The sequence below is a fragment of the Athene cunicularia genome, assembly GCF_003259725.1.
Source record: "Athene cunicularia isolate RWA chromosome 8 unlocalized genomic scaffold, athCun1 chr8_part1, whole genome shotgun sequence".
Taxonomy (NCBI): domain Eukaryota; kingdom Metazoa; phylum Chordata; class Aves; order Strigiformes; family Strigidae; genus Athene; species Athene cunicularia.
Genome location: NW_020799109.1, coordinates 20995541 through 21022664, shown reverse-complemented (window position 1 = coordinate 21022664; position 27124 = coordinate 20995541). Strand labels below are relative to the sequence as shown.

Sequence of the window (27124 nt, the reverse complement as noted above, 5' to 3'; positions counted from 1 at the left end):
GCCTCCTCTCATTGAAACACTCCACAGCTGAGAAAACATCCTCCTTGTTCCTCCGCTTTGGTGTCCTCATAGAAGTCCCTCTCCCTTTCTCTCATATCCTGTCCTTAACCATCACCACATCTCTGACTTTCCTGAAGGATTCGCTAACCACCAAGCAGTAGGGTGCTCTTCAGATGATCAATCTTGAGTTAACATTGAAGCGCTGAAACAGAGGTTCTTCCTTCCAAGAGATTCTCTTCTAAACAGCAATACTGCAGCTCTGCCTCTCAACAAATATTTAAGTGCTTTATAATTTGAACTCCGGCAGCAGACATAGAAACACCCACTCCCCGCAATCAAATGGGGCCTTTTATGTTAAATGAAATCAGGGATGATAGGAAGCAAGATGACATTTAACAGCAACATTCAGTTTAGAACAATTACTTCATCACTGATAAAATGTATGTGCTGAAATTTGGAAGAAAGGTTTAATTACATGACTGAAGGCTTCTTATCTCAGCTACTAAACTAACAATCATTTACTTTTTGATTATTGTAACTTTCAAACTTCTCTGGCCAATCTTCCAGCACAGACAGAACAAAACTTTCTAACAACACATGCACAGAGTCTCCAAATCCTTCTTGTTTTTAAAGAATTTTTGTGCAAAGGTTAGCTTTAAAACCATGACAGATCAGTTGAACACCTGTCTGCTTCTACTAACACATACACCTTATTATCAACTAGCTTTTATTTGCTTTTATTATTTTTGGAGAGAATGTCTTCTCTGATTTGAAGAATCCAAAGTACAAAATCTATCAGCTTTTTTAGAAGACAAGAGAATTTAGAGTCTGTTCCGTTAGAGTCCCACAAAGGTACAGACTTCATATTTCAAGGAAAGCAACCTCCCCCTATGTATGACTGTTTTAAAGAACCTACTGTGGCAGTGTATTCAATCGCAGTGTAGTCTCCCCTACCCTGGAATAAACAACAGTTTACAGCATTAATACATGTGATTTCTACTTTTAACTGCTGTTTGCAAAGTTGTATAAACCGTCTAAAGCCAAAATCATCCAAAAGTAAAAAAATCTGCAATTACTCAAGGCACGGAAATTAAATTATTATTAAATTATATTTACTCTGATCCAGCTGATAACAGAATCTGGTGCTTAAATTTAACTGAATGGTGCCTGGAGGCCTTGGGAAAAGCTCTGGAGTAACCTAACTGTAGCCAACACATCAATATGGGCCCTAGAGGCCTGGGGAGAGACCTGGAGCAGTACTAGCCAGACAACCATTACAAGAAAACAAAACCACCTCTTTAGCAGTTGTCACAGTAGGTCTGATTATAGGCTTTACAAATTACAAAATTATCTGGAAAATGTGGTGTTCCCACCCTGCTTCAGCAGCTAGAAGAACTGCTAGAAAATGTTGCCCGTTAAAAACATGTAAAGCTGATGGCTAGAACTTAAAGCTGTAGGACAGATGCACTTGGATTTTTTCAGCTACAGACTCTGTAATTTTACTTTTGTTATTGTGTTTTATATAAAGCTGTTCTGAGCCACTTAAAATGATCTACCATTTCCTATCACTCTTTTTATTCTTTTTTCTTACCATGTCTCGGTGCCCGATTCCATCTAGATTTCTTCCTGCTGCTTGTATTCTTATCTAGAATTCTCCATTATTAGCTTTCATTCCTAGAGTACAGTTCTACAATTATCTTTAACTAACAATATCACAACATAAATCTCAGGCCTATGCATCTTTCATACTCTATAAGAACAAAAGCATTCAAAGCAAACTCTGGCAACAAAATTCAAGCACTACATGGTTTTCCTGAATCCCAGTAATTTCCATTACAGTTTCATCATTTTCAGACTCACTGTTTGCAATTGATTATCCTAGAAAAGGGCTGTGTGCAAGTTGAATGCTATTAAAAAAAATGTACATAACAAAACACAAGTTAAAATAACCACAGTTATAGTGAAATATTGCACAGGCAGAATTATTTTCAGTTTTCACATTAAGTTTATTTGTACATAAAGAAAACATACGAGACACATACAAATGTGAGCAATTACAGAATCATTAGATGAACACAAATAATAAACAAATGCCTAACATACACCTGGTTTCATATCCAAACATTTCCCATTCTTTAGGAAATAAACAGATTATTGAACTTTGCAATACAACAGATAAACAGATTTCTGACATTTTTAATACTGAAATCTACTCACTAGCTTCAATCATCACTTCAAAACATCAAACTGTCAAAGATCTATTCATTTTCTCTTCCTCTACATAAGAATATATTACCAAAACATTTTCTAAAAATCTAGAAAAATTATTATGCTTTTGATCTGCGGGAACGGAGACTTCAGCCATTAAAACAGACGAGTGTGGCTATGCCGAAATCCTCAGACTTTCTCAGAAGCAAGAGCAGGAGAACGGTATCACCCAGCCTAGTCTTAACATAAGACTAACAACAGAAGGTGACAAACTGGCGCCACCCTCTGCTATGAAGCTAGAAATGTTAATTTTTCAGCTATGATAAAAAGTGGCATTATTCTTACCTAACCTATCATCTCCAGCTTTCTACTGAGATATTTACTGCCTGTCAGCCCACAGTGCTAGTCTCTAGGTTAGCATACGTTCAAGGAAGATTCTAACATGTCACCCGTGATATTTAAATCAATCATTCACGTCCACAAAATGTATATACCAACTTATTTCAAAATTCTACTCTGAACTCTCCTTAGGCGAAATACTACAAAACATCTCAACAATAGTTTAACCTACTAATTCCCTCCAACGACTGCTCTTGCTAAGACAATATTACCTCATTACTTTGCTACTCTTCAGGGTGTTATGTAAGCAGTTGTGAACCTTACTTTTGCATCTAGAACCAATTTTTCATTACATATTAGAACAGATACCACTCTCCAGGTCTAGGCTGTATGTAGGACCCTTATACAATGGCTGTAAGAACAATTACAAAGAAATTTTAAAAACAGCTCCTGAGTATACCCAATAAAAGAACAGATGGTTAATTTTGCAGAAACCTTTCCCTTGAGACGTCACCTGCAAGAAATAAATCTTTCAGTTTTCCTGAACTTTACATGATTGTGACTCTAAAACACTTTTAAGAAACCTTCCACTACTATTATTGAACCCCACTTTAGAGCATCATGCTTTAAAATAACTGTACTTACAAGTCTGTGAGTCCTAAGTGACTGCAAATATCTTTCTTCCTTTAGAACTGATTAGAAGATATCATCTTACGTTTCTCATCACTACAGATTAGGCTCCAATTTACTTGCAAAACTCAGAATTCAGAAATATAGAACTCCTTATTTGTTAGAAAATTTAATATGAGGAACCTACCTCTATTAATACTTGGAGCCCAAGTCATCCAATTTAAGATTCTTGCCAGGGTGCAGCACAATTCTCTTCTTTCATGGCCAGCTGTCATTCTCATTGAAAAAAGCACTACAGGGAGAACAGCATCTCCATGTGAAGTTGTACTGAGATACTGCTTGTGGCACACACGCAGACACAGAGAAGGGAAGTGCTCCTGGGTCTCACAAATTACATAAGCTAACATGAACTGAGGTAAACAACTTTAATACTTATCAAGTCAATGATACTGAACTTCATTTGTGTTGTACTTTGAGAATATTATACAGGGTGAACAGCCACCTGTGGATGAAAGGTTGTATACAGCACAGACTTATCACAAAGAGATAAAGATTTTTGAAAGAAACGGATTCAAGGAGGCATTACACAAAGAGACAAACACATCACAGGTAACAGGACTGTGCAAATGCCTACAGAAACTCAAGACACAGAGCAACGGGACAGACGGCTAACAGTGTCACCTGACTAACCACCAGGAAGTTTTTTCTTTCTATACTGCTCTCAGGTTGATTTTCCTACCACCACAACTGCTTGCAAATTTGCATGCTAATTCTATTTAGGAATTTGAATCTGTGAAGAACAATTACTACTAAAACAAGTAACAGAGAAGTTTCACCTTGTTCAGGATTGTACATCTCGTTCTCTGAAATCAACATTCCTTTTCCCCATTTTAAATGTCTATTGCTCCACTTGGACAGGTGCACTTTTATGGAAAACTAAGAACTAGGAAGTACCTTCTGTAAATTACCAAATAAAGTCTCACAGACCGGGAATAACTCATGGTTGAGTTCTTGCTCATGCTGCTACATTAAAACGACAGGTGTATAAAGCTCCAAAGTTTGCACAACAAACCAAATACTCATAGACAAATCCATTTTTTTAGTGTTCAGATGCACTTTTAAAAAAACCCCAAGGTTTTCTGTCAATCAGGGCAAATTTTAGCAGTTTTCCTGACAGAAATGGAGCTCACCTGTAACGAAACGCTGTTAACGGCAGACAGTGCTGCACCCCACCGTTGGTGTTGCACAACTCCTCACGCAGTTTTGAGACTTGTCCTAACGATGCGGCTCGTTAAGGGCTAGCGGGGTTGTTTTGCCAGTCGTTGCTCCCGAATCCCGAGGCGCTTGTGCTACTCTGCGGCTGAGGGGAAGGAAGATACACGGGCTGTGCCTGCAAAGGGACGCTCGCCCAGGAAGGGAATCCAAATCACCTTTTAAAAGTTAAATAATGCACAGCTATGCAGTAGCGCAGTAAATACCGGGTGCAGTCGAAGGCTGGTTTGAGCACACGGTTGAGATTAACTGTATCTGTATCAACCTGACCGTCACCCGCTTGCGCTGCTCCTGTTCAGGCATCCACCGCTAAGGCGCATGCCACCGTCGTGGCGCCGCTTCCCGCCCTCTGCCCCGCCGAAGGGCATTCAGAGCTATTCTAGCCCTGTCCCACTCAAACCCAGCTGAGACAGCTGACATTGACACAAACAGGAACTTGGCCACAGAGCCCAAGTTTATGTATTTTCTTGAGTTGATTTTTGTTGTTAGCACTTCTTGTTATTAATATTTGACCTGAGCAGTTCATGATCTCTGAGGTGTGTAAAAATGCCAACAACTGAACAAGCAGTATCATTTATAGTGTCTGGCTTTTTTCCAACCAACCACATGAAAAGGTTTAACTGTCTTAATGAAATAATTTTATTTTGTGCATTTCAGAAATAAATGAATAATGACATTTTCTAACATCAGTTGTTGCTGTGCTAGACAGACACATGTAAAACTGATCTTTCCATTTTACATTACAACATGCAGTGCAAGAATGATACATTATGTACTTGAATTCCCAAGTTAATATTTGAATGAATCAAGAGCTATTAACTGTACAAACACTAGTGACAGTCAAAATTATTTCAATTGGAAGGAAAAAAGGTCTCAATACCATACAGATCAAGAAACATCAACTGGAACACAATGGATTAACAGTTCTAAGTTCTTTAGTTTAATTCTAAAACAGTTGGTTTCTAAAATATTTTACCGATTATAGCTTTGCATTACTAAAAGTTTTTGAGTGTATAATATAAATGATACTAATGAATGAAAACACAGTTCAGGATCTGTCAGCATAAGTCAGCTGTTTTAGGGGATAATTACTTAGGTGTAGAGTTTATCTAGAGGAATACCAGCTCATTTAAGTGTTAGATTTAACATTGCTTTCTTCCCTCTTCATTTAAACTGTCTGCCTCGACAAAGTGTTGAGTAGCTTTGTGATTAAAAACAATGAACAAAACCACAAAAAAACAAAACAAAAAACCCACCCCCCAAAACGCACAAAACCAATAAAGTCCCAACAGTTAAAACCTCAAATCTTACTTTCGTTGCTACTTAACAGCAAAGCCAACCAATATGATACATTTTTTCCCTATTTAAAATGTTCAGGTTACTAAAACTATATTCAACTAATCAGTGCAGAAGCAACATTATAAAATGGGCATGTTCAGAAGTTCCATAACATATGTATTTTTGTGTACATAGTGGTAACTCATTTTTAAAATTTTACTATTAAATTAGGAGAAAAAACTAGCAGTGACAAATATGCAGTCTCCATCAGCTGTGCCATTTGCAAAACACCAGAAAGTCATCTAATAATATAGGAAGGTTTTGATAAGTAATTTCTCACATGTTTTTTTTCCAGACACTGAGTGTTATTGCCAATGTATATAGATTTCCACAAGGTGTCAAATTTTTTCAGTCATAGCTCTTAAGCTGCACTTCCAATCTTAAAGTGTTTTCATCAAGTAAGAACAACTTATTCTGCCATATTGTTCTTGCTTTCTAAACCACAGGAGCTATAAAACATACCTTGAAATAATGAGTATTATCTAGGAAAACATTGAAAAGCTCATGACACAGTAGGACATAAACCTCAATATCATTATCAAGAATTTTGGAAAGTTCAGTACATTATGAAAAACACTTTATATGCCTCTTGCACGTTAAAAAAATAATCTGCGGCTGTTTTCGATCAAGTGACATCTCATGCATTGTGTCAAGAAAATAAAAATTTTCCAACCCATGTACTGCAGCAGCTCAAAAACTGAGGTACAATACAGAAATTATGATTAGGGAAGGTCTAAGTACCAAACACTTCAGCAAGGGAGTTCATATACTTGACCTTTCAAATAACTAGTGTGAATATAGGCACTTCTTACAATATATGTATCTTCAGCCTGTTAACTTGCCCTGAAATGTAGTTATCTGTAACACATCTCCCCAAACAAGACAGCACACTTGTACTGTACTTTAGACAGGGTATGAAAACTAAGATATGGATATAATAAAATCTTGAGCTACATGTTATTAGTGCATTTTAATTACATCCTGAATATTTTTTCAGCATATGTTGTCTAACATTAAGAAATGCAATATGAGTTTTGCTTTCCCCCCCTGTGATGCAGGAAGTGTTGTCAGCCTCACTCTCTGCCTGTTTATTGCACTAAGATGGAAAGACTACATGAATAGAGTTGAGAGTTACCAACTGCCCTTCTGTCAACCACCCTTCAGTTTGGGAACACTGAAATGAACTCAACAAGGGCATGCAGGTATCCAAATATGAAAGAATACGTGTTTTCCATCATGTTCACTGGATGCTGTTCTCAAAGAACAACACATAGAGGTAGCATGCTTATTCTCATCAGTGTCATTTTAAAAGGCCTAGAAACTTCATCTTATATTCTCTGGTGGTATGCCAATATCTCTTCCCATTGATGTTAAGTGTTTCCACCTTTTTCAATAGAGCTAGGATTTTCCTAGTAATACAGGTGACTATACCTCTTCAATAAATTAATTTAATTAAGCAGTCAAGCACACTGACTTCTGTATCTTTGGCCTCCCCTAACATATAGGCTGTGCATTGTATGCCCATGCACATGTTTCTTCTGAATCTCTCATGATGAAAAACAGATTTAAATGAAGAAATAGGTTTCCTGCATGGCCCACAGTATTTAAATAAATGTACAAATGGATTAGTATAGGATATTACCTCATTATTGCTTGAGTTAACTCTTAAAAGTAGTTTAAAGTTTTTGAAAATTTTGTACCTAACTTCAAAGGTTGGTTTATTACAGTATATGCAAACTTTTATTTCCATGGTTGCTTAATGAAGTGTTCAACTGAACACATACAAAAAAAAATCCCCATAATACAGCTCAACAGAGAGACAACATATTATGCCTTCATTAATGGATGGTGTTTCAGCACAAAGCATACCAAACTCAGAAAGCTATAAGGTTAGTCTATTCCCCTTTAAGCATGCATTTGTAAAACATCCATTTACTCTTTAAGAGACAAAGAAAAAAAAAAAAAAACAACGTAAGAGCTGTGCTACTTATTTTTAGCTCAGGAAGGAGCCACCTCACTTTGTTACATTAAGATATTGATTTGAAGTGTCTAAAAAAACCAAAGCTACTTAAGTTTGTGCATATTCTTGAAATTGTTTCTTACTAAAAGTTTCTGAATCAAATGTGCACTGTAGTTTTGTTTTACTGTCACGGCCTGGTTTTCAAAAAACCACCCAAGCCCCACAGAGTTACAGGGCATAGGAGCTGCTGGCATTCAGCATCTTTGAAAGTCAGGACACAGCTCAAGTGATTGTGCAGAACAGGACATTTCCCTTGCAGTATAAGCCAAGTGTTCATTTATGCCCAATAATAATACCACAGAAGTTTCAAATCAATCAAAATGAACTTTTACAAGTCATAAAGTATTTCAAGGATAACACCAATCGACCAGGCCTGAGTTTCACAGCTAAAAGGGCAATACTGTCCATTGTCATTGGTCAGTTCTGGAAGCCCTTTCCAGGACGATCTGATAAAAGAAAAAAAAAAAAACAAACAACAAAACATGAGTATTGTTATTAGACTATACATTAAAGTTAAAAGAACATTTAGTTTTAGAACCTTTTGGAAGATTATCTCAGTAGGAAACTGGAAACTGTGACTAAAGATCTGTTGTCCTACAGCCACAGTATGTTCTTCAATATCTGTCTTCTAATTCTTTTTTTTTTTTTTTTTTTTTTTTTTTTTTTTTTTTTTTTCCCTGCAGCTGGGAATTTTTTTTTTTGTGGGGGTGCCTCTCCTTCAAAGTAGACTCTCTGCTACTAATATCTGAATTAACACTACTGGCATGTTGCTCCTGTTTCTCATTGAGGTAGTTTTGCAGTTGGAAGAATACAAATGATCTTTGATATAGCTCAACTGTATTCAAACTACACTTGAAACTGGTTTATGGTGCTAAAAAATGACAATGGCTGGAAGATAACATAACTACATAAGCCTTTTCTTCCTCCATAGGAATAAAAAAACCCACAAACTAACATACTTAGAGGAATACTTCTAAGTTGAGGCCGTTGCTACATTAGTAATTCTGTACACAAATGAATTAGCAAAGCAGAGTAAAGTTACACTACTTCAGTAAAACAGAAAAAAACAGTGTTACTGAACTGCAAGTTATTTGGTAATGCTATTAAACAAGACACTACATGAGGCAAAATGTTGCTTTACAAACCCCTCTTCTTCCTCGTGTGGTCAGACAAACCCTTCTGTCATGACCAGTCTTACTGAGTTACTCTTATGGGTACAAATAAATGCATATTTGAAGTACTGCAGAACAGATTATATAGAAGAGATATCAAGAGCAAGATCTTTGTTTTGGTTTTGTTTGTCTCAAATCCTTAAAAATTTAAAATACAACAGATTAAAAAAAGGGGAAAACCGGTGTGGGTTTGGTGGGCAGAGAACTCAAAACACAAAGGAACATTTAAGGGCCATAAGCAAGCTCCTCTGCCTTCTTAGAATATCAAAGTTACTAAGATTCTGAAACACTGTCATACTAATTTCCTCATTTATAACACAAGAAATCCTAACAATATTTTGCATCACTTTATCTGCCGAAGTTTTAATCTGTCACTATTAGCCCTTTATTTTGTTTTGCAGGTTGTTTTGAAAGATTTTTATTTTTGAAAAAACAATTTACCAACTTTTTTTCTGAAAATCATTTTTTGTATGAAACTAGATCCTAATTTTTACATGAGGTTTATTTCATCCAGTTTCCACATGGCATTATTAGTTCTGCAATCTATGAGGAACGCTAGATTTCAGCTGTACTTGAAACCTGACGAGATCTGCAATAGCACATAGAGATGAACCTTATATGCAGAAAACAGGTGCTGTTGATATTATAGATCTGTACTTCTGCACGCAGTTGGATAGTGGATACCACTAGCTTGAATGAGTATTTTGCATCTGTGTTAACTGATGTCTTACCTTTCAAGGTGAACATAGTGGCGAGAAAGAACATTCTTAATCATAACTACAGTTTTTGCATATATCTCTGGACCAATCAACTTTGAGAAGTACAATTTGGCACGAAGAAAATATCCAATTGGCCACAGCCATTCCTAACCAAAGAATGAAAAGAGATTATTGTTATAGTTGTCAGTTTGAAAAGGTGACAGCATTTTTTCTAAAACTGAAGAAACTGGCTCTTACAGGTCCTTGGTGATAATTAAAACCTCTGGCTACATTATAGTTGTCGTTGTCAAGAGCATTATCATATACTCCACAGTAAACCATATCACTGCAAAAAGAGAAAAAAAATGCGAAAATAAGTCTTAACAAAAATGATTCATAGAAATAAAAGTAGAAATGAACCAAAAATTTGTCATGGCATTTACATTTAATGATGGTTAAGTTAGGGAGATCTCCATCAGGTTCTGTATTTTACATGACAATGAAATTCCAAATACGGTTTAAACTAGTAGGAAAATGGTTAAAGTCTTGGAATGACTTGAATTAATAACTTCGCCCTTATGCTGTTAGTCAAACTGTAGTGCAGTGCACTATATCATATCTAAGTATCTATCAAGATGCAAATTCAGACTCTTTTATGATACCAAATTTGACTTGTTTACTGTGCGGCATCCAAAAACACCTGGTGATTTTTCTATGTAAATCAATTGCATGGACTTTTAGAACAGAAAAATAATTGTTCTGGAAATACTTATTGCAGCCTTATTTCACAGGTACCTATGATGATTTTTAACAAAGGAAATACTATGCCCACATATCAAATAATTCCTAGTGTCATGTTTTGTAGGTAGCACTTACTCATATTTCTACTATACTTACTCAGGGTCTAAAGTTTTCATGCCTAATGGACCAAGCAGTTTTTCCTCTGCTATCTGCAGAGCTTTCCAAGCTCTCTCAGGTGTGAACAACTCAGGGGCCTAAAAAAATAAGATTTAATGAGTAAACTCTGTGTATGTACACAAATAAGACTGAGTATAAAAATGTAGGAGACCACAAAAGGCCTATGTTTTTTATTACTGGATCAACTTCTGGAACCCATAAGTCATAGTAAGCCAAGAGGACAGAAACTATCCAGTGCGTTTTAAAATTTTTATTTTAAATACCTTTTTCCAAGTATTATTACTGAAGCTCTTTACCAACCTGATAAAGACAAAAAACCCATGCTTTTTAGCTAATTTGACAGGAAAACATTCTGAATACAGTGAACACTGCAAACTTATCCTAGATATACACTGGACAGCAGCTTCACTTAGGTAAGTCCTTTCAAGGATGTATTTTTAAGAGATACTCCAAAATAGACCAATAATAAAAGCATGGATAAGAAAAGCTTTCAAAAAGTTATTCTAAGCAATGTGTGTTCCTGACATAATGCCATGCAGATGAACCTTACAATACAATAGTTCAATAAAACCCAAAAATTTTAAATGCAAATGCTTCCCCCCATTCCCCATCACTTACCACAACCATTGCTATGGTAAAATTGGGCCTGAGTTGGTAATCACACCATGGACTTGAAGCTCCATAGCTGTCCTTATAAATTCCACGTTTATGAACAAGGTTTGGATGTTTTTCATTAGGATCTGCGGGGTTCTCAGAGACAAAGAACAGCCTTTCAAAGTGTCCTTGAATTTTTCTGTTCCACTCATCATAGGTGATAGTCTCCTCCTTTCCTGCAAGATGTTACATACAGGTTTTATTTTCTGAGAACAGCCACAGCAGCAACACCAAAAGTATGCTTATGTCTACTTTTACTGTTTTGCTTATTGAAGTCTTACGTAAGATACTCCTAACACAATAAAAGCCATCATAGCATTGCAAAAGGTCATTTCTCTGGAAGTTGTATCATACTGAAGATCAAGTCCAACACATGCACAACTTTTTTTACACAATATTTTCTAACCTGCAGTTAGCTAGGAGCAAACAGTACGAGGTACTATGATCTATAGTAAATACTTAATTAAAAGTTTAAAATTTACAATTAACATTTCAGCATGGTAACTTGGCAGCTCTTTTATAGTACTTGATACACATATAGTTGCTATTTTGGAGACTGTGAAGAGTATCAAAACATTAGAGTGTCACTTTTAAAAGCTTTCTCCTCATGAATTTCTGACACTTAAGATAACAAGAGCAGATCTAGGATCACCTCTCCAGCTAGAGATTCCCCATGTTTAGGCTAATTCTACAGTTCACAGGAACAGCTCACTGAACCTTCAATGAGACTAGAAAAATATCAGGTTTTAATCAGCAGAATTGTGCTAGGGGTATCTTCCTGACCAAGATACACATATATCTTAAATAAGCAATGCTTTTATGAAAAAAACAAAAATAGTAAAGAATTGCACATTAGTCTTACATTGAGTATAGAAGTATTACCTGTTTTCTTAAACTACAACTGGAGTATAGTAAAAAGGAAAATACTACCAAAATTGAAATACAGTATTGCCAAAAGAACAAAAAAACCTAGAAACTCTAACACTAAGCCTATTCTTCAGAAACAAGGCAGAGATCACAAATAGGAATTAAGACTGGTTTTAAAATAGATTCAGCAGTAGATAAATGAAATTGAAACCCAGTTACATGAAATTAACAACAGTAAGGAGTATATACACATCAAATTGAATCTAAAATGTTGCTTATGATTCTGGAACAAAAAAGGTAAGACAGTCCTATAAATATTATTTATACATTGACATAGTATTGCTGTGTACTGAATTCATAATTGTCTTACTTTAGACATATATTTTAAGAAATCTTGAAGTGATAGGTAAGTTCATGACCTAAGAATCTGTACTGTCTAGGACTAACAAGAAAAAAAAAAAGCCAACCAACCCCAAACACATTCAGATTTTGTAAAATAAAATAAGAGAGCTATTAAATTAATTGTTTTCCAATATTATACTTTACTGAAGAGTCAAAAAAGCTTTACAGGGCATGTATATTCCCTTGCCATAGGTAAGCTTAAAGTAAAGTAACTTTGTAACCACAGCAGTATCCCTCTGAAACATATGAGAAATCTATTTATGTAAATATTCACCAGAAGTGGTTTTCTGTGTTTTGAATATTGGGGGAAAAAAAATAGAAAAGAAAAAGTGTCTTGTATCATTTTACTTAGCATTCTTGTAATGAATGATGTGTATCATCATAATACAGAATAATCCTATCAAATATCCATTTTGAGAAATGGTATTTAGACTCCATGGTTCTTTTGTAATCCACACCTTAATACATGGAACAAAATATCTGAAATATTGACAAGACAATATCAACTCCTAATAAATTTTTGTAGCAACAAAAGATTTTAATCATACAAGACACTTTCCAAAATTCTTCCCCATTTAAACCTAAACCTTCTTGAGTAGTTTGATAATCATCCCTGATGTTATATGGCCACAATTTCATCATTTTACTTATTTTTATACTCCAGCAATACAATTATGACATGCGTCTGTTTTTACCATGTCTTTTTACAGTGACTCCATGGAATGGAAACATATTTTTCCCAGATAAATCCATCAACCAGCGAACAGCTGACTTGCACAGGCCAACAATTTCCACAGCAGAGCCATCTCTAAAATAACAATGATAAAAAAAGCCCAAGAATTACTTTAAGGTGGCTAAAGTTCAGCAAGTAACCAAAACAAAAAAATTGTCTTTAAGTACTTTATTTAAAGACTTTATTCTTCCCTATTCTCCTACTATTCCCTATTTCTCCTATATAAGCATCCCAAAATTCTACAGTATTGCAGTATTCTGTGAGTAACAGTTACATCATCATCACTACTGTCATGATTTTCTAAACTTCAGACATGCCTCTTTCACTCATATTCTCTTGAAAACGAAGGGTCCTTAAACATTTCAATCTCTCCTTGCAAGGCAGCTACTCCATCCCTTTGAGTTTTTGCTGTCCTTCTTTGTACCACCCTTTATTATGTCCTTCTTGAGACCAGCACCACACGTAACACTTAAGATACAAGTGAATCTTGCAGGTGCAAGGTTTCAAAGAGGCAGAATGATGCCCTCTGTCTTGTTCTAAAAATGTTTACTGATGACATATGGTATTATTATTTTTCATTAGCTTTTTTGGCCACTGCTGTACACTAAGAAATGATTTCAAAAAGATACCAATGACTCAGATTTCCTTCCTGTGTTGTTGCTCAGTTCTGTGTAGGCATGGTTTAGGATACTTTTTCCCTAGACATCTATCTTAACTTTATCTACGCTGAAGCTTATGGGCTACTTTTAGGCACCTTGAGTTCTTAGGGTACTTTTGAGTTCCAATGAAGGGCCAAGAAAAAGAGAACATTAGCATAAGCAGACTGTCAATTTACTTTGTTTAGATCAGTGGGATTCTACCTGATGAAGGAGCAACAGAATAAAGTGGAAAACAAGTGAGGCTTTATCAATGAATAGTCAGGGAACTAGCTTGCTAGTAAACTGGCTAACAGATACTTTTTTTCTGTACAATAGACTAATTTAAAGTGGTATTATCACACCCAGCTAATTTGCACAGGTTTAAGATAATTTTATGCCAGCAATTAGGAACATAAAAAAGGATCATCCTCAAACAACTTGGTCCTCTGATGTTAAAACATTTCAATACAGAGGTTTTCATCTGCACATGCACTTTTGGTAACTTAGGTAATATTTCTGCCATAAGTCAGAAGTGAAGCATTAAAATAAGTACTAAATGCACTTCTTGGACTTGCTTCTTTTTTCACATGATAATCAGGTATCACCCTATGTGTAATTTTCGTATTATATAATTAGATTTTACTATCTGACTGACATAAAATTTTTCTCCAGCATCACCAGTTTAGCCTCCTTAGGGCAGGTACCTCAACCTCTCTTGATTCCCAATTAAAATGCCTGACTTGTTAAGCAAAAGAACGTTTTCCTTCAGTTCTCACCCACAGATGGAAATTGATTTGAAACTGATGCTGTACTAAACTCAAGCAAGGATACCTGCAGCAGTTTGCTACCACACAGTAAAGATCTTATTTTTAAAATGTTTAATCTCAACTTGAAAAACAGACATTGTAGATATTTTTCAATTCTAAATAAGAAGTATTCAAACACAACAGTTCCCTATAATAAGTCTAAATAACAAAGTACTGCTAGTACTACAAGTATACAGTTTTTCCTTAATTACATTTTACTCCTTGAATTCAAGTTGACTCTTTGAAGGGAGCTAAAACCATGCCAGAAGCTGAGGGCTTCACCTGCTAAGAAGAGACATTTTATCTTCAAATAAGCACAAAGGAAAAAAAAAAACCAACCATTACCATTAACACTTTAGTAGGCAGAAACATTTTAAACATTTAAAGATCACCTCTCAGTTGTGTTAATGGAAGGCACAGTAGTTCTGCAGAAGAACTTCAGTTAAAAAAATAATTAAACACACACCCCAACCCAAGCCTGAATTTTGTACCTTGGAGTAGCTGGAATTCCTCTGTTGCGAGCTCTGTCGCTCTCTCCCATTTTATCCATCCAAGTGCCACAATTGAAGCGGTTCCCGCCAAAGACAAAGCCAGTTTCATGGTCAACACCTGCAGTTACATTAAAACCTGCCAAGCAAAAATACCAGGTGTTAAGTCTGTATTTCAAACAAAACAAAACCCCAACTGTCCCACCCCCCAGCCCAAACCTCCAAACAAGAGGTCTGAGGTGGGTTTCTGAAGGTAACTGTACTTAGAGTAAACTTTTATTTAAAGATAACTTGTACTATGACGTATAAACAGCTGCTGATAATAAACAATTGCGCACTTTTTAAAGATTAAATATTTAGTTGCATTAAACAATTATTTTTTCAAAAATATACTCCACAGCTAGAGGAAAAGTGGTACCAAATATTACCATCATCTTCTGAATTGCATAGCAAGTGTTCTATATGTTACCTTCATCTCTCATGTTTTGATCTATCTGGGGACCAGCATTCCTTTCTCGGAAATTTATGCCTTCCATGTGTCGCTGCATTGCTTCCTGTATTACTTCATAAAGTGGCTGATCCTAGATTGATTATGAGTTTGGATGATATGCGAAAGGTAAGATAAAAACAAATAGAAAGGCTCTAATTTGTGAATAGTAGCAATTCTTAGCCTCTAGTTCATGATACTTCAAAAATAAAAGTATCTAACATTTTCAGTACCATCTTTGTCAATGTTAATACTCTGTACACAATTTTTAATGTAAACATTTTTTCAAGACAAATAGCAGAGCTAGAAATGGATGGATTTTTTTTCCTCCATCCCCAACCCCCTGCACCTGCCTCATCATGTGATGCAGATGTAATCAGAAGTGCCTAAAATATGGAATTCTTGTGCTATAATAAAATTTCACCATAAGCAACAGATAGCAACAGGTTATTGTAGCTAGAAAAATTCCATCCTTTCATTTAAAATTCATAGTTGTGTTAAATATATAAATCAGAAGTTATCTTTACCATAGTGCCTGCAGGCTGAGGAGAAGAGTCATCACTTGGGTACATCCTAGAAACGGGACACCTAAGAATATCTAATCCGTTTGGAACAATTTTACAGTAGTCCTGGATACACTGAAGCCACCACCATACAGCATCACGACAGTTGTATCTGGCATGTGTGCCCTGGCCAAGCAGATTGGGAATGAGACCATGTCTTAAAGTCCCACCAAATGCTAAAATGATGTTTCTAGAAGAAAAGAAAAATAAAGTCTTGACTAAGTTATTTTCAAAGCCATTACTGGACCAAGTATTATGTGCAAAGCATACAAGTTTACCTTAATAGCAAGGTAAGTCAAGGGGACAAACAGGATCTTAAAGACAGATGCCAAATGTTTGCTGTTGAAAGCTACAAATTACTTCATTTAGCATGAACTACTTTTACAATAAAAAGTAATCTATTCCCTATAAGTTCCCCAACATGAATACATTTAAATCAGTTTGTACAAAACACACAACATCTGCTAATACTAGTTTGCTTTTTCGTAGGTAGTGATACAGAGCCTAAATCCAAATCCCACTGAGGCCACAGGGAAGGTTTTTATTGACATTGTTTACGATTACCCTGGTATCCATTCTGGTGGGTGGGGTGGAATGGGGACGGAGGGCAGGAGTAGATGGGAATTTCCTATTAAAATACAGAGAGGTGACAGCAGCTGAGGTTATGAGAAGTTTCATATGAGAACCGTTGCGCATACCTTGCAGAAAACATGGATTCCAACTAGCTTTAAAGGGAATATAAACATACTAATAAAAGATCTTACTGCATGAGAAAGGTAATAGCTGGCCAAATGTACAAGAGCAAAAATACATGCTAATTTAAAATAATTAATTTTTATGTTTGTATTATGTGGCGAGCTCCACACAAATTATAAGATTAATGAAACTACATAATCAATAGATTTGACATATCTGTCTCATTTGTCAGGTTAAACACAGATATCAGATTGTGACAATCCACAATTAGCTGATTTCTAGTATTAATAGACAAATACTAGCAGTTACCAAAAAAAAAAAGCACAATAATCATGCAATCATACCTTTCTGTTTAAAATAGTATTCTCTTGCTACTTCAAATTTTTAAGTAAGCAGTTTTAAAATTACTGGTCAGCAACAATGATGCTAGTACATGTGAATCACTTTAAGGACAAGCACTAGTATTACAGGGGTCAAAACTACCTCATCTATAGAGAACATCATATTGGTGCTAAGAAAGCAAAAGAGAATCATTTGAGTATTATTTTTAATTCCACTCAGAGAGAACTCCCAAATCTGTCTAGGGCCATTAAAGTTTTATACTGCACATCAACTGTTTCTACCAGCTTGTGTGTCATCTCAGGTTTTGAGAGCATGCCTTTTTCTTAACTACCTGAAAACCCAGTAAAAACTAACAATAAGTCAGTCTTACCTTGCTTCTAGATAGCGCCCAGTAACTAACATTAGACCTCTCAATGCAATAAAGGTATCCCTTCCCCAAGAGCGAAAAATTCCAGAAGAAAAGTGAGGTAAACCTAAAAAGAAAAGTCATTGTTCATCTCATTTATTGATATGGTAGAAATCTCCAAGCATACATGTATGTATAAAATAAGCAGAAGAAAAAAAAAAAAAAAATATATTCACATGAATAATTTGTTCCTAGATATTTGAACAATCTACTAGACCAACTTCTTGATAAAATGTAATAAAACTTCATTTTGGAACAGTATCTTCTAGAATTTCAAGATCATGCAACAGAATTTCTCGTAACAGAGAAACAGTCACCTTTAAATTTGTATTAAATCACTTTGAAACTTAACTAAGTGCCATCCTCTAATTAAAAGCAGAAGAAAGAAAACTAACAAAAAGAACTACAAGATTTATAATGCTTTGTTGGCAAGAGTTTATGTATGAGAGCCATGTCATTTCAGGAGCATAACGGGGATAAGACTGGAGAGCTATGAATTTCTTCAGCCCACTATAAAAGAAATTGTGCTTCTCTTTTCCAGCAGCTTCTAGAACTACACCTTACTGCAAACATTATAACATATAACTTTAAGAATGATTCTGACTGATAAACTGTAATAATTAAGGCCCATCCTTGTCTTTTCTTCCATTTATTAACTTTTTCAATCTATAAAACAAAAAATTTCATATGGTAAAGTTTCAAAACAGCAGTCTCTTGTGCATGCTCGATATAACAACATTTTAACTTCTACCACTTACTTTTCCAAAGTATTTGCTAACACGCAAATACAGCTTCACACCTCCACAATTTTATAGTATATGGCAACAGCACTTGAAAATGACAATCTACATGCAAGTTAAAAATCTCAGACACAACTACCAGTGAGAACGTGAAGGGAATATTTAAAAGCCAAACCCTTTAGTATAATTAATCTTTATGACCAATTTAAGGGAACATTGTGCTTCTGTGCTTCTAGGTAACAGTAGAGCAGGCAAATGGAATGTCAGTAAAAACCAGAAACTAAAAGCAGTAAGATTTGATGACAGACAGACGGCAAAAAGAAGAAAATAAACAGTCCGGTGAGACAGATGCCAGAGAATCTATGGATGTTAGAAGTTTCTATGGTTTCAGAAAAGGAATGGGCCAACTCAGAACAAAAATAAATTCATTCTCAGCCACTAAACACAGAAGATAATACTTTTGACATAGGAAAGTGCCCAATTCAAAGACTGCCAGATGCTGGCAGAACATTCGGAGGTATAAACACTATTTGCTGACTGCTTTTATACTCTTTCCTTTTGGAGACGGTTTCAAATCAGGCATTCTTCTGGTCTGCTAATGGTTCTTTTTTTTTTTTTTTTGAGAACTTATAAAAGTAAATTCACTCTTGTACTTCATTACAATTCAGTTCTTAAATTCATATTTTAAAAAGGTAAACTAAAATCTATGATACCAAGTATTTATTTCAAACAAGTGTTCTAGAAAGAAAGAGAATATATTTGTGGATCTTCATATACGATAAAGTGTATATAGCTAAAAATGTCTCTAAATAAAGTGTTTATAGGCTCCCACTCTCCAAGAGCAGTAACAAAATGGTTGTCCCCAAGAAGTAATGCTAGATAAAAATCCCATATTTTTAAATGGGCCAATTAAAACACAGGGCAAAAGTGAGGAAAACCGCTACCTACATTTCATACATGATTGCTGATATATGGATTCCAAGCACAATGGAGACAATTTTAATACAGTTACTAAAACAGCTTAACTATTTTTTTTTTTTTTTTTTTTTTTTTTTTTAATAATGTTGTCCTCACTTACCAGCTGCCAAGGAAACACAACACTGCTCTTTCTCATTTGTAATCTCATTCAGCCTATAGGGAACATCATGTAAGGAAGGAGACAGATCTGGCAGACAAGAATATTTTCCTATCCCACACATCTGGATTGAACCCAGGGAAAGGTGTTTAACAAATGTTGATCCATTCTGTACAAAGCTGTAATTCAACATAATTAAAATAACTTTACATTCAGCAATATCAGTCTATAAAAATGTACCCTTTTTCACTTACAAAACAAAATTATAAGTATTATACATAATAAATATGATTAACAATGAGTTAATATTAGGATTTTGTATTAACTAATTTTGTACATAAGATTTAATTTGAAAATCACTTTTTTCCCCAAAATGGGTGCCCAATAGTAGACTTAAATTTTAACTTATTAATGCCAAGAAGAGTGTCTACATCAAATACTTCTAGGAAAAAAAGGTAAAAAAGAAATTGTTTTTGTTTACTTGATGCCTACATACAGGCTTAAGACATCAAAAATATGAGAAAAGATATTTTACTATAAACAAAAGTTTGTCAAATCTAGTCAGTATTTTTAAGAGCACCACATTTTTATATATATTCATATATATAAAAAATTGTGAATCAGTAAGTCTGTTAACACATTGTCTAAAATAATGAGACCTGCATTCCTGACTAGTTCATCTCTAAGCATTTTTTAACAGCATATTACTTTCCACGAGTTCACAGCCATACCAAATTCTTTTCCAATTTTAACATCTGTATTTTTACAAAACAATGCCGATTTGTTCAGAATGTTCATAGCTAGAATAAAGCCTCCATTAAATCAATCTCCCTTCCCTTTCCAAGAAACAAAGGACAAACAGACAACGAAGATTAAACAGTTATTTGAAGAACTAAGCAAATTGCTCAGATAATGAAAGACATTTAGTTTTGTTAGAAAAGAAATGTTGAACAAAGCATCAGCATCAAGTACAATATGGTATTTTCGTTTTTCCCCCTGAACTTTAAGGAATCATTGCAGTTGTACTAAAATACAAAGAAAGCAAAAAAAATTTCCAAAGCCTGGCAAAGAAATGCTGGCTTAAGGTTTCTCCTCCTACTGCACAGTGCCAACAGTAGTTACAAATTCAAACCCTGGACAGACATCTGAACTCTCAACCTTCCAAACTACCACCATTAGAAGATGGATTTGACACTCACTACCAGTTTTACCCTTTTACACTTGATGAGTATGAAAATACTAAATTACATTCTCCAGCAGATAAAACTCAAAATATAAACATATACCTCTATAGCTCTGATACAGCAAGCATACCTAGACATCTGACGCCATCCCACATCCAGAAGTGTTGTGTATGCACCCACTAATATGGCATCAAAGTAACATGGGATGAGGTAACGTGGAATTCTCTTTAGATAGACAAACATGGCCTTCATCCATTTACCAACCTAGTAAAATACAACCTAATTAGAACTTGATGACACTAGGGTTCAAAAAAATCAGTGTTTTCAGGATCCATCTAGTTGGAAGTATTTGTCACAGTTTTGTACATTTATTACACCCAAGTTATGTTTGGCCAAAGATGAGGTTAACTTCAGTTATTAATAACACCACTTGCATACTATTTACATCTAAGAAGTTGTCCATACCAGATATTTGTGGTAGAATTCATGTACCCTCTTGCTCCAAAATATCAGCTAAGAGAGGAATTCTAAGAAAAGTAGTCTATAGGGAAAAAATCTGTACTATGACATAATGGACAATAACATCAACTATAGAAAGAGATTATACTTTGCTACTCTTGTAGGAAAAAAAAAAATCACAAAGTTATTAAAATTGAGAAGCAAAGGAAAGCTGCAACTCAAAAGGCACTGCCACAACCCAAGTATGGGAAGGAGGTGTCTCACTGCTTAAAAAGAGACAGGACTGAAGAGATGAAGCTTGACATCACTGATAGAAAAATTATCAGAAGGCTAAGTTATGTACAGCCACTAGTGAAAGTGACTGCAGATCTGGGTCTAGGACACAGGATTCTGGAGCTTCACCACCCTTCTATCACTGCAAAATATTTGACACCTGGGAAGCATTTCTCCTCTTTCCTTCTAGTACTGTTAAAGAACATAGTGACAACCTACTAGAAAGTCGCTGAAGATTTAAACCTTGCAGATGAAAACTGCACAAATAAAGAAAGTACATGTCAATATATTACCTGACAATACTATACTTTTAACCTGGAAAATATGAAGGGGAAGTTACTTATGTGAACAGTGAAGATGTAAAGTTTAGTTTCATGTGACTTCAGTACAGCTATAGGTACTTTATTTTTTCTGCAAAACAGAATGAGACACTACAAATTAAGAACTCAAAAAAAAAAAGCAACAGTCTTTGAAGAGCAGTAAATCTGGCAAATAACAGACTAACTTCCTTTCTAGAAAAGCTCTGTCTCTGAGGTCAGATTAAGCATTTACTTCAGTGCAACACAGACGGCTTTATCCATTCTTCTGTTTTATGTCACTACACTTGACTTCAGGAACAAAATGAACTAAGAATGATAAAGCTTTTATTATTATATTCATTATGTAAGTTACCCAAATCAGGTCATTTTGTGAAATGTATAAGCAACTGTTGTGCAGGAAAATCAAACATGACAAAGAAAGGAAAGGACTGTATTATAATGCAGCTATACAAGCAGTGTGAGTCTTAGGAATTCCTATCTTCTCAGTGCTTGACTCTGCAGTTTTACTATTCCATAATCATACATGCCTTAGTAGTATTTAGGCCCTCTTTTGAAAGTACTTAAAAAAGATGGTTACTTTGTTTTTATTTGAGGAAAAGTAATAAACATAGAAGCATCCCATCAGGCCTTTATGTGAGAGCTAACAACCCCTCCATGCCTTACATATTTTTCACTTCTCTTTTACAGTCTATTCTTAAATAGGATTCAGGGAAGAAAAACATATTAACAACTTAATCTCCTACAAGAAATTACCTAAACAAAAAATGTTACAGACAGACTGAATTTAAAAATATAATTGTAATTGAAAGTAATTGAAAAGGAATTAGTAATTTAAAACCCCAAAGTCACCGAAGTAAGTAATTTTACTTACTTCTGCACAGGCTCCTGCACGTGAAATCAGACGATTACTGACATAATCAATCATCCAGTCTCCAGATCTTAAGTTATCACAAAATGGATGACCCAAATCATTCTTTGGTCTAATGTCTGCCATCACTGACATTAACCCTGCAGATACAAAACCCAGCTCTGTATTAAAAACACACCATTATCACAAACAGCAATTACAATTGAGGAGGAAAAGGTACATGACAACAGATGCTTTAACCATATTACTTCTCTTGATCTGCAGAATGAATCAGGATACAACTTAATTGTAGTTTCCTCAGCATACATCCTAGAGAGTTATCAAAACAGTTGTGGCATAACCAAACATGATGGAATTCATATTTAATAAATGATTGACACTCCTTGCTAATCTAGTGACACCTAGAGTTTAATTAATCTAACTTTTCACTGAAGATAAATGTATTTTCTCTTTTATTTTAAAAGCAAGCACATTGGTGTTAAAACACATATTGAAAATTAATTTTGCATCCCAGAATATTGAGAGTGTTTCTGGTTTAGTATGCAATTTTCTGGGTACAACACTGATCAGCAGCATGGTCAAGCAGAGAAAATTTACTGGTTTTTATCCAAACAATGGCACTATCCATGAAACAGCATTAAGGTATGATCTAGATTGATCAGCTCAATTTTACTTTTGTCTTGACAGAGAAAACAATGCTGAAACTATTACCCTGGAGGCCTGCATACTTCAGTGATGACCAGTTTGGTATATTGTAACAACCACCACCATCTTCTTGTTCTTCTGCCTCACACCTATACAGTACTTGATTGAGGTCAGCCAAAGTTAGTTGAGATGCAATACTGAAAAAACAGTGGAGAAAAATTCCAAACCCAAAGCAACATTAGTAGGGAAACAGAGAAAGGATTTCACAAACAATTCTACTTTCAGACTTACATTAAAATAATCAAATATATACAACTCTCTCACCACTTAATCTTAGAAATGAAGAGTCTGATTTTTCAGATGTTCTGAGATGTTTCACTCAGATGTTTTGTTATTTGTTTAGAAACACATTAAGTAGAAACTCTGAACAATCATACCCCAACACTGAAAAGCACTCTATTTGAGTGAGTCTACTTTAACTAGCAACTTCACAGAAGGTGAACAAAAGAGCCTGGGAAGTTTTTAAGTATTAAATGTATAATACTAACCAGGGTTAAAAAGAATATCTCAAGAATTTTTATTGCATTCTGATAATCCAAATCCAACTGTAGTAACAACAACACCCAAAAATATTCTCACTTTAAGTTTACAGACTATTCTTTGCTCACATTGTAGTTCTATTGGCTTTATTTCAGAAACTTGAAGAATACTCACGAAGCAAATAACGTTTTTAATATAGGTGCTGAATGATCATCAGGAAGACTTCCAGATTTAAAATGAGGGCTGAACTGGATCAAATGATTGCGGAGTACACCAACAGCCTCTTGTGCCTTTGGGTCAAGACTAACTCTGTAAATATGAATGCATAACTTGTAGAAATGTAGCACTTAAAGTAACTATTCTAAAGTCTCAAAACAAAGAATTGTATCATTCTATTTTAACTAACACAGCAATATGGCAATTATAATAACGTACCTGAATACTATTATACTTCCTGGTGTTAATTTTTCAAACTCTATTTCTTGAACAAATTCATTTGGCCCTTTTATGGCAGTTCCAGCTTGCTTTATAATTTTACTGTCTTTAATCTTAGAAAAGAAAACACATTTGCAACTGAAATTCAATGTCTTTTTCCTAATACAAAATATCACAGATTACAAAATATTACATCAGAACATGTGGTAAGAAGCTAATTACCTGGATATGCTCTCTGAGTTCCATTGTGAAATTAGGCAATCCATTTATAAAATGTTCATCTTTTTTGTAAGGACCAGTACTTCTCTCAATAGTCCTAGCCTCAAGTACTACTTCTTCTATTTTTCCTAAGAAAAGTTAGATCATTTTGTAGCTGTTAAGGTACTTTAACTGGAAAGTGATTCTTTTGGAAACATGAAGCAAAACCTAAACTAGAAACCTAAATACTCAAAATAAAATTCTCTGTTGTACAGCTAAAGAACAACCTAATGTGACAAAACATACAGGCAAGTGTTTTAAATATCCTCTAAACATTCATCAGCTGTATTGTATTTAACACTGCAATTTTGTTATAAGTTAACCATAAAAATCAGTCAACAATTAGCAAATTACAACCTGATCACCAGCTCTGTTAGCTTCCTTATTATCTTTTAGGAGACTGTATCAGATTGGTTTCTAAACTCCAGCTACAGATCATTTATCTTCAAAGTGTAACAACATTATTAATATTCAAATATTCTAATTTTCTCTATCCTTTCAGTAATCTACAAACTAAGGTATACAAGCCTTGCAGCCACTTGTAAATGTCTTAACATGTAATGTGACTGACTTTAAAAATCAGACACACACATACACTCAAAGAACTAAGTATGCTTAAATCAATTTGGAAAGCTTCTCTTCAGAAATACGTCCAGGTAATGTGTAGAAGTCACTATACTTTGCTATTATTAATTATAGTAAATACTTTCATATTTAATTAGTATTATGTATTACCTATTATATTTGTATTAACTTATGCAGTACAAAGTTGTTTCTTAAGATGTGTTTTTAAAGTACAAAAATATTCACATAGAAGAAAGCTGAATAGCAATGATATCGACAAATATGATGAGATTTTAGCCTTTTTCCCCAGGATAACACTTAATAAATAGTAATCCCACCAAACTCTGTACAATGAGCCATTTTGTGATTAACTATTTCTTACTAGTTCACAAGCAAGACAGTAAACAAAACCAGACCCTCACAGGGAGCTTACAGCAGGAAGTATACTCAATATGAATGCCTCTGAAAACTCTAAGAGAGGTTAAGTTTGTTACTGTTTCTTTTGGTGCATACACATTAGTACATATAAAAGTGTTATATACTGAAAATTCTCATACGGGTTTCATGTGTTTGAAGTTAAAAAGACTGGGAGTAACTTGAATTTTTTGTATACCTGCCAACTCTTGAAAAGAAATCTGATTACCTGGGATACACATTTCAGGTACTTCTTTACTGTAGAAGGAAGTTTTAGGATCCCTGAAGGCAGTTCGACTTACAGCCACAACAGACTGGTGTGTGTTAGGGCAGTGTCTTGTCACTGCCACTATATCTTCATCAACTTGATCTACGTACACCTAGAAAAGACATACCATTGCAACTGTGCCTACTCAGAACATGAATATGGAGAAATTGTAGTGTTACCCTCACTTCTTGCCTGATTAAAGCCTTTAGCCCCCAGTTCCTGATGCAGCCTGTTTATAGCCAGCCTTCCTGCTAGAATTCCTGTTTGGAAATTAACTTCACCAGAACTCAGGTGTTCTGCTGGATTCCATTTTGCATAAAACCTCTCTTCAGATACTACAGAGATCTGTAAAGAAAATAAAATTCAAGCAAATATCAACTACTCTGGAAAAATTACCAAAAAAAACAGCTGGAGGTCTCAACTACACAATCCATTCAAACTTCATATGATATTGGACAATCTGAATTAATGCCAGCTAAAACTGGAATTTCAAGCAAACAACATTAAAATATATGCAATAGGACATGAAAAACGATTATATTTTTTAAAGTAACTTAGGAGTAAAACTGTAGACACATACCTGGTGTGGTACTAGTTCATCATAGCCCTTGGTGCTTCCTGTAGCACAGCATGCCATGGAAACTATCATTGCACTAGGAAGAGCATCATATGCAGATCGGTGCTATGTTAAAAATAAACAGATAATAAATAGTGAAACAAAGACATAATTCATTCCTCCAAATTCAGCATACAGAAGATATACTCAGTTTAACAGAGCTGCTAATCACATGATCATTTTCTCAATCACAATAGAATTATAAAAAAAATAAAATAGTATAAAAGCACTAACAAAAGCAACTTAAGAGAAATAGTGAGAAATAAGAACTCCAGTTCCCACCACACACTCTCATTCTTTCCTGTAGAGCAGGAGCTTGGGAGAACAGGTTAACAAGCAGAGACAGAAACACTTATGGTAGCTGGAATGAAAGAATCAAACCAGCTCGTTAAGTAGTTTTATATGGTTTTTTTTCCCTTGAAAAACACAATCTTGAACATCAGAAGGAATTGTTATAAAATTTTATTCTCTGCAAACTTGAAGATCTGAAACATATTTTTCCTAAATACCTTTCAGGAAAAACATCCAGATTGCACCAAGCCCTCCCATGGTTCAGAAATATCAATTCAGAAAACATTAAATGTAAACTTTGGGTTTTGGTTTAGGTGCTTACCTGAATTGGACATTCATTATCATGTGTAATATCCATAAACAGTGCATGAGCAATAGCTGGCATCAAAGGCCTCAAACGTGGCTGAACAAAAGAGCCAACAGGTTCACCTCCAAAACGATAAACTAACCTTCCCTCTTCATGGCTATTATAAGCAGTCATTGCCTCTGAAGAACAA

General features: G+C 34.9%; 1 protein-coding gene across 2 annotated transcripts in view; it reads right to left on the bottom strand.

Annotated features, from left to right (window-relative positions):
• Nucleotides 1-5064: 5064 nt before the first annotated feature.
• The window catches only part of AGL (amylo-alpha-1, 6-glucosidase, 4-alpha-glucanotransferase), a 38453-nt gene continuing 16393 nt past the window's right edge, over nt 5065-27124 (bottom strand). For both annotated transcript variants that reach the window (XM_026853326.1, XM_026853327.1), the window contains 21 exons: nt 26950-27113; nt 26301-26402; nt 25913-26065; nt 25682-25832; nt 24439-24563; nt 24217-24329; nt 23956-24090; nt 23308-23438; nt 22600-22736; nt 20807-20940; nt 19496-19671; nt 17642-17744; nt 16198-16423; nt 15653-15764; nt 15187-15322; nt 13214-13326; nt 11214-11425; nt 10575-10672; nt 9936-10023; nt 9711-9844; nt 5065-8253 (listed from right to left, as the gene is read on the bottom strand). In XM_026853326.1, the coding sequence (XP_026709127.1) occupies nt 8136-8253; nt 9711-9844; nt 9936-10023; nt 10575-10672; nt 11214-11425; nt 13214-13326; nt 15187-15322; nt 15653-15764; nt 16198-16423; nt 17642-17744; nt 19496-19671; nt 20807-20940; nt 22600-22736; nt 23308-23438; nt 23956-24090; nt 24217-24329; nt 24439-24563; nt 25682-25832; nt 25913-26065; nt 26301-26402; nt 26950-27113 (2861 nt within the window). In that variant the 3' untranslated portion in view covers nt 5065-8135. The remainder of the gene's footprint in view (nt 8254-9710; nt 9845-9935; nt 10024-10574; nt 10673-11213; nt 11426-13213; nt 13327-15186; nt 15323-15652; nt 15765-16197; nt 16424-17641; nt 17745-19495; nt 19672-20806; nt 20941-22599; nt 22737-23307; nt 23439-23955; nt 24091-24216; nt 24330-24438; nt 24564-25681; nt 25833-25912; nt 26066-26300; nt 26403-26949; nt 27114-27124) is intronic.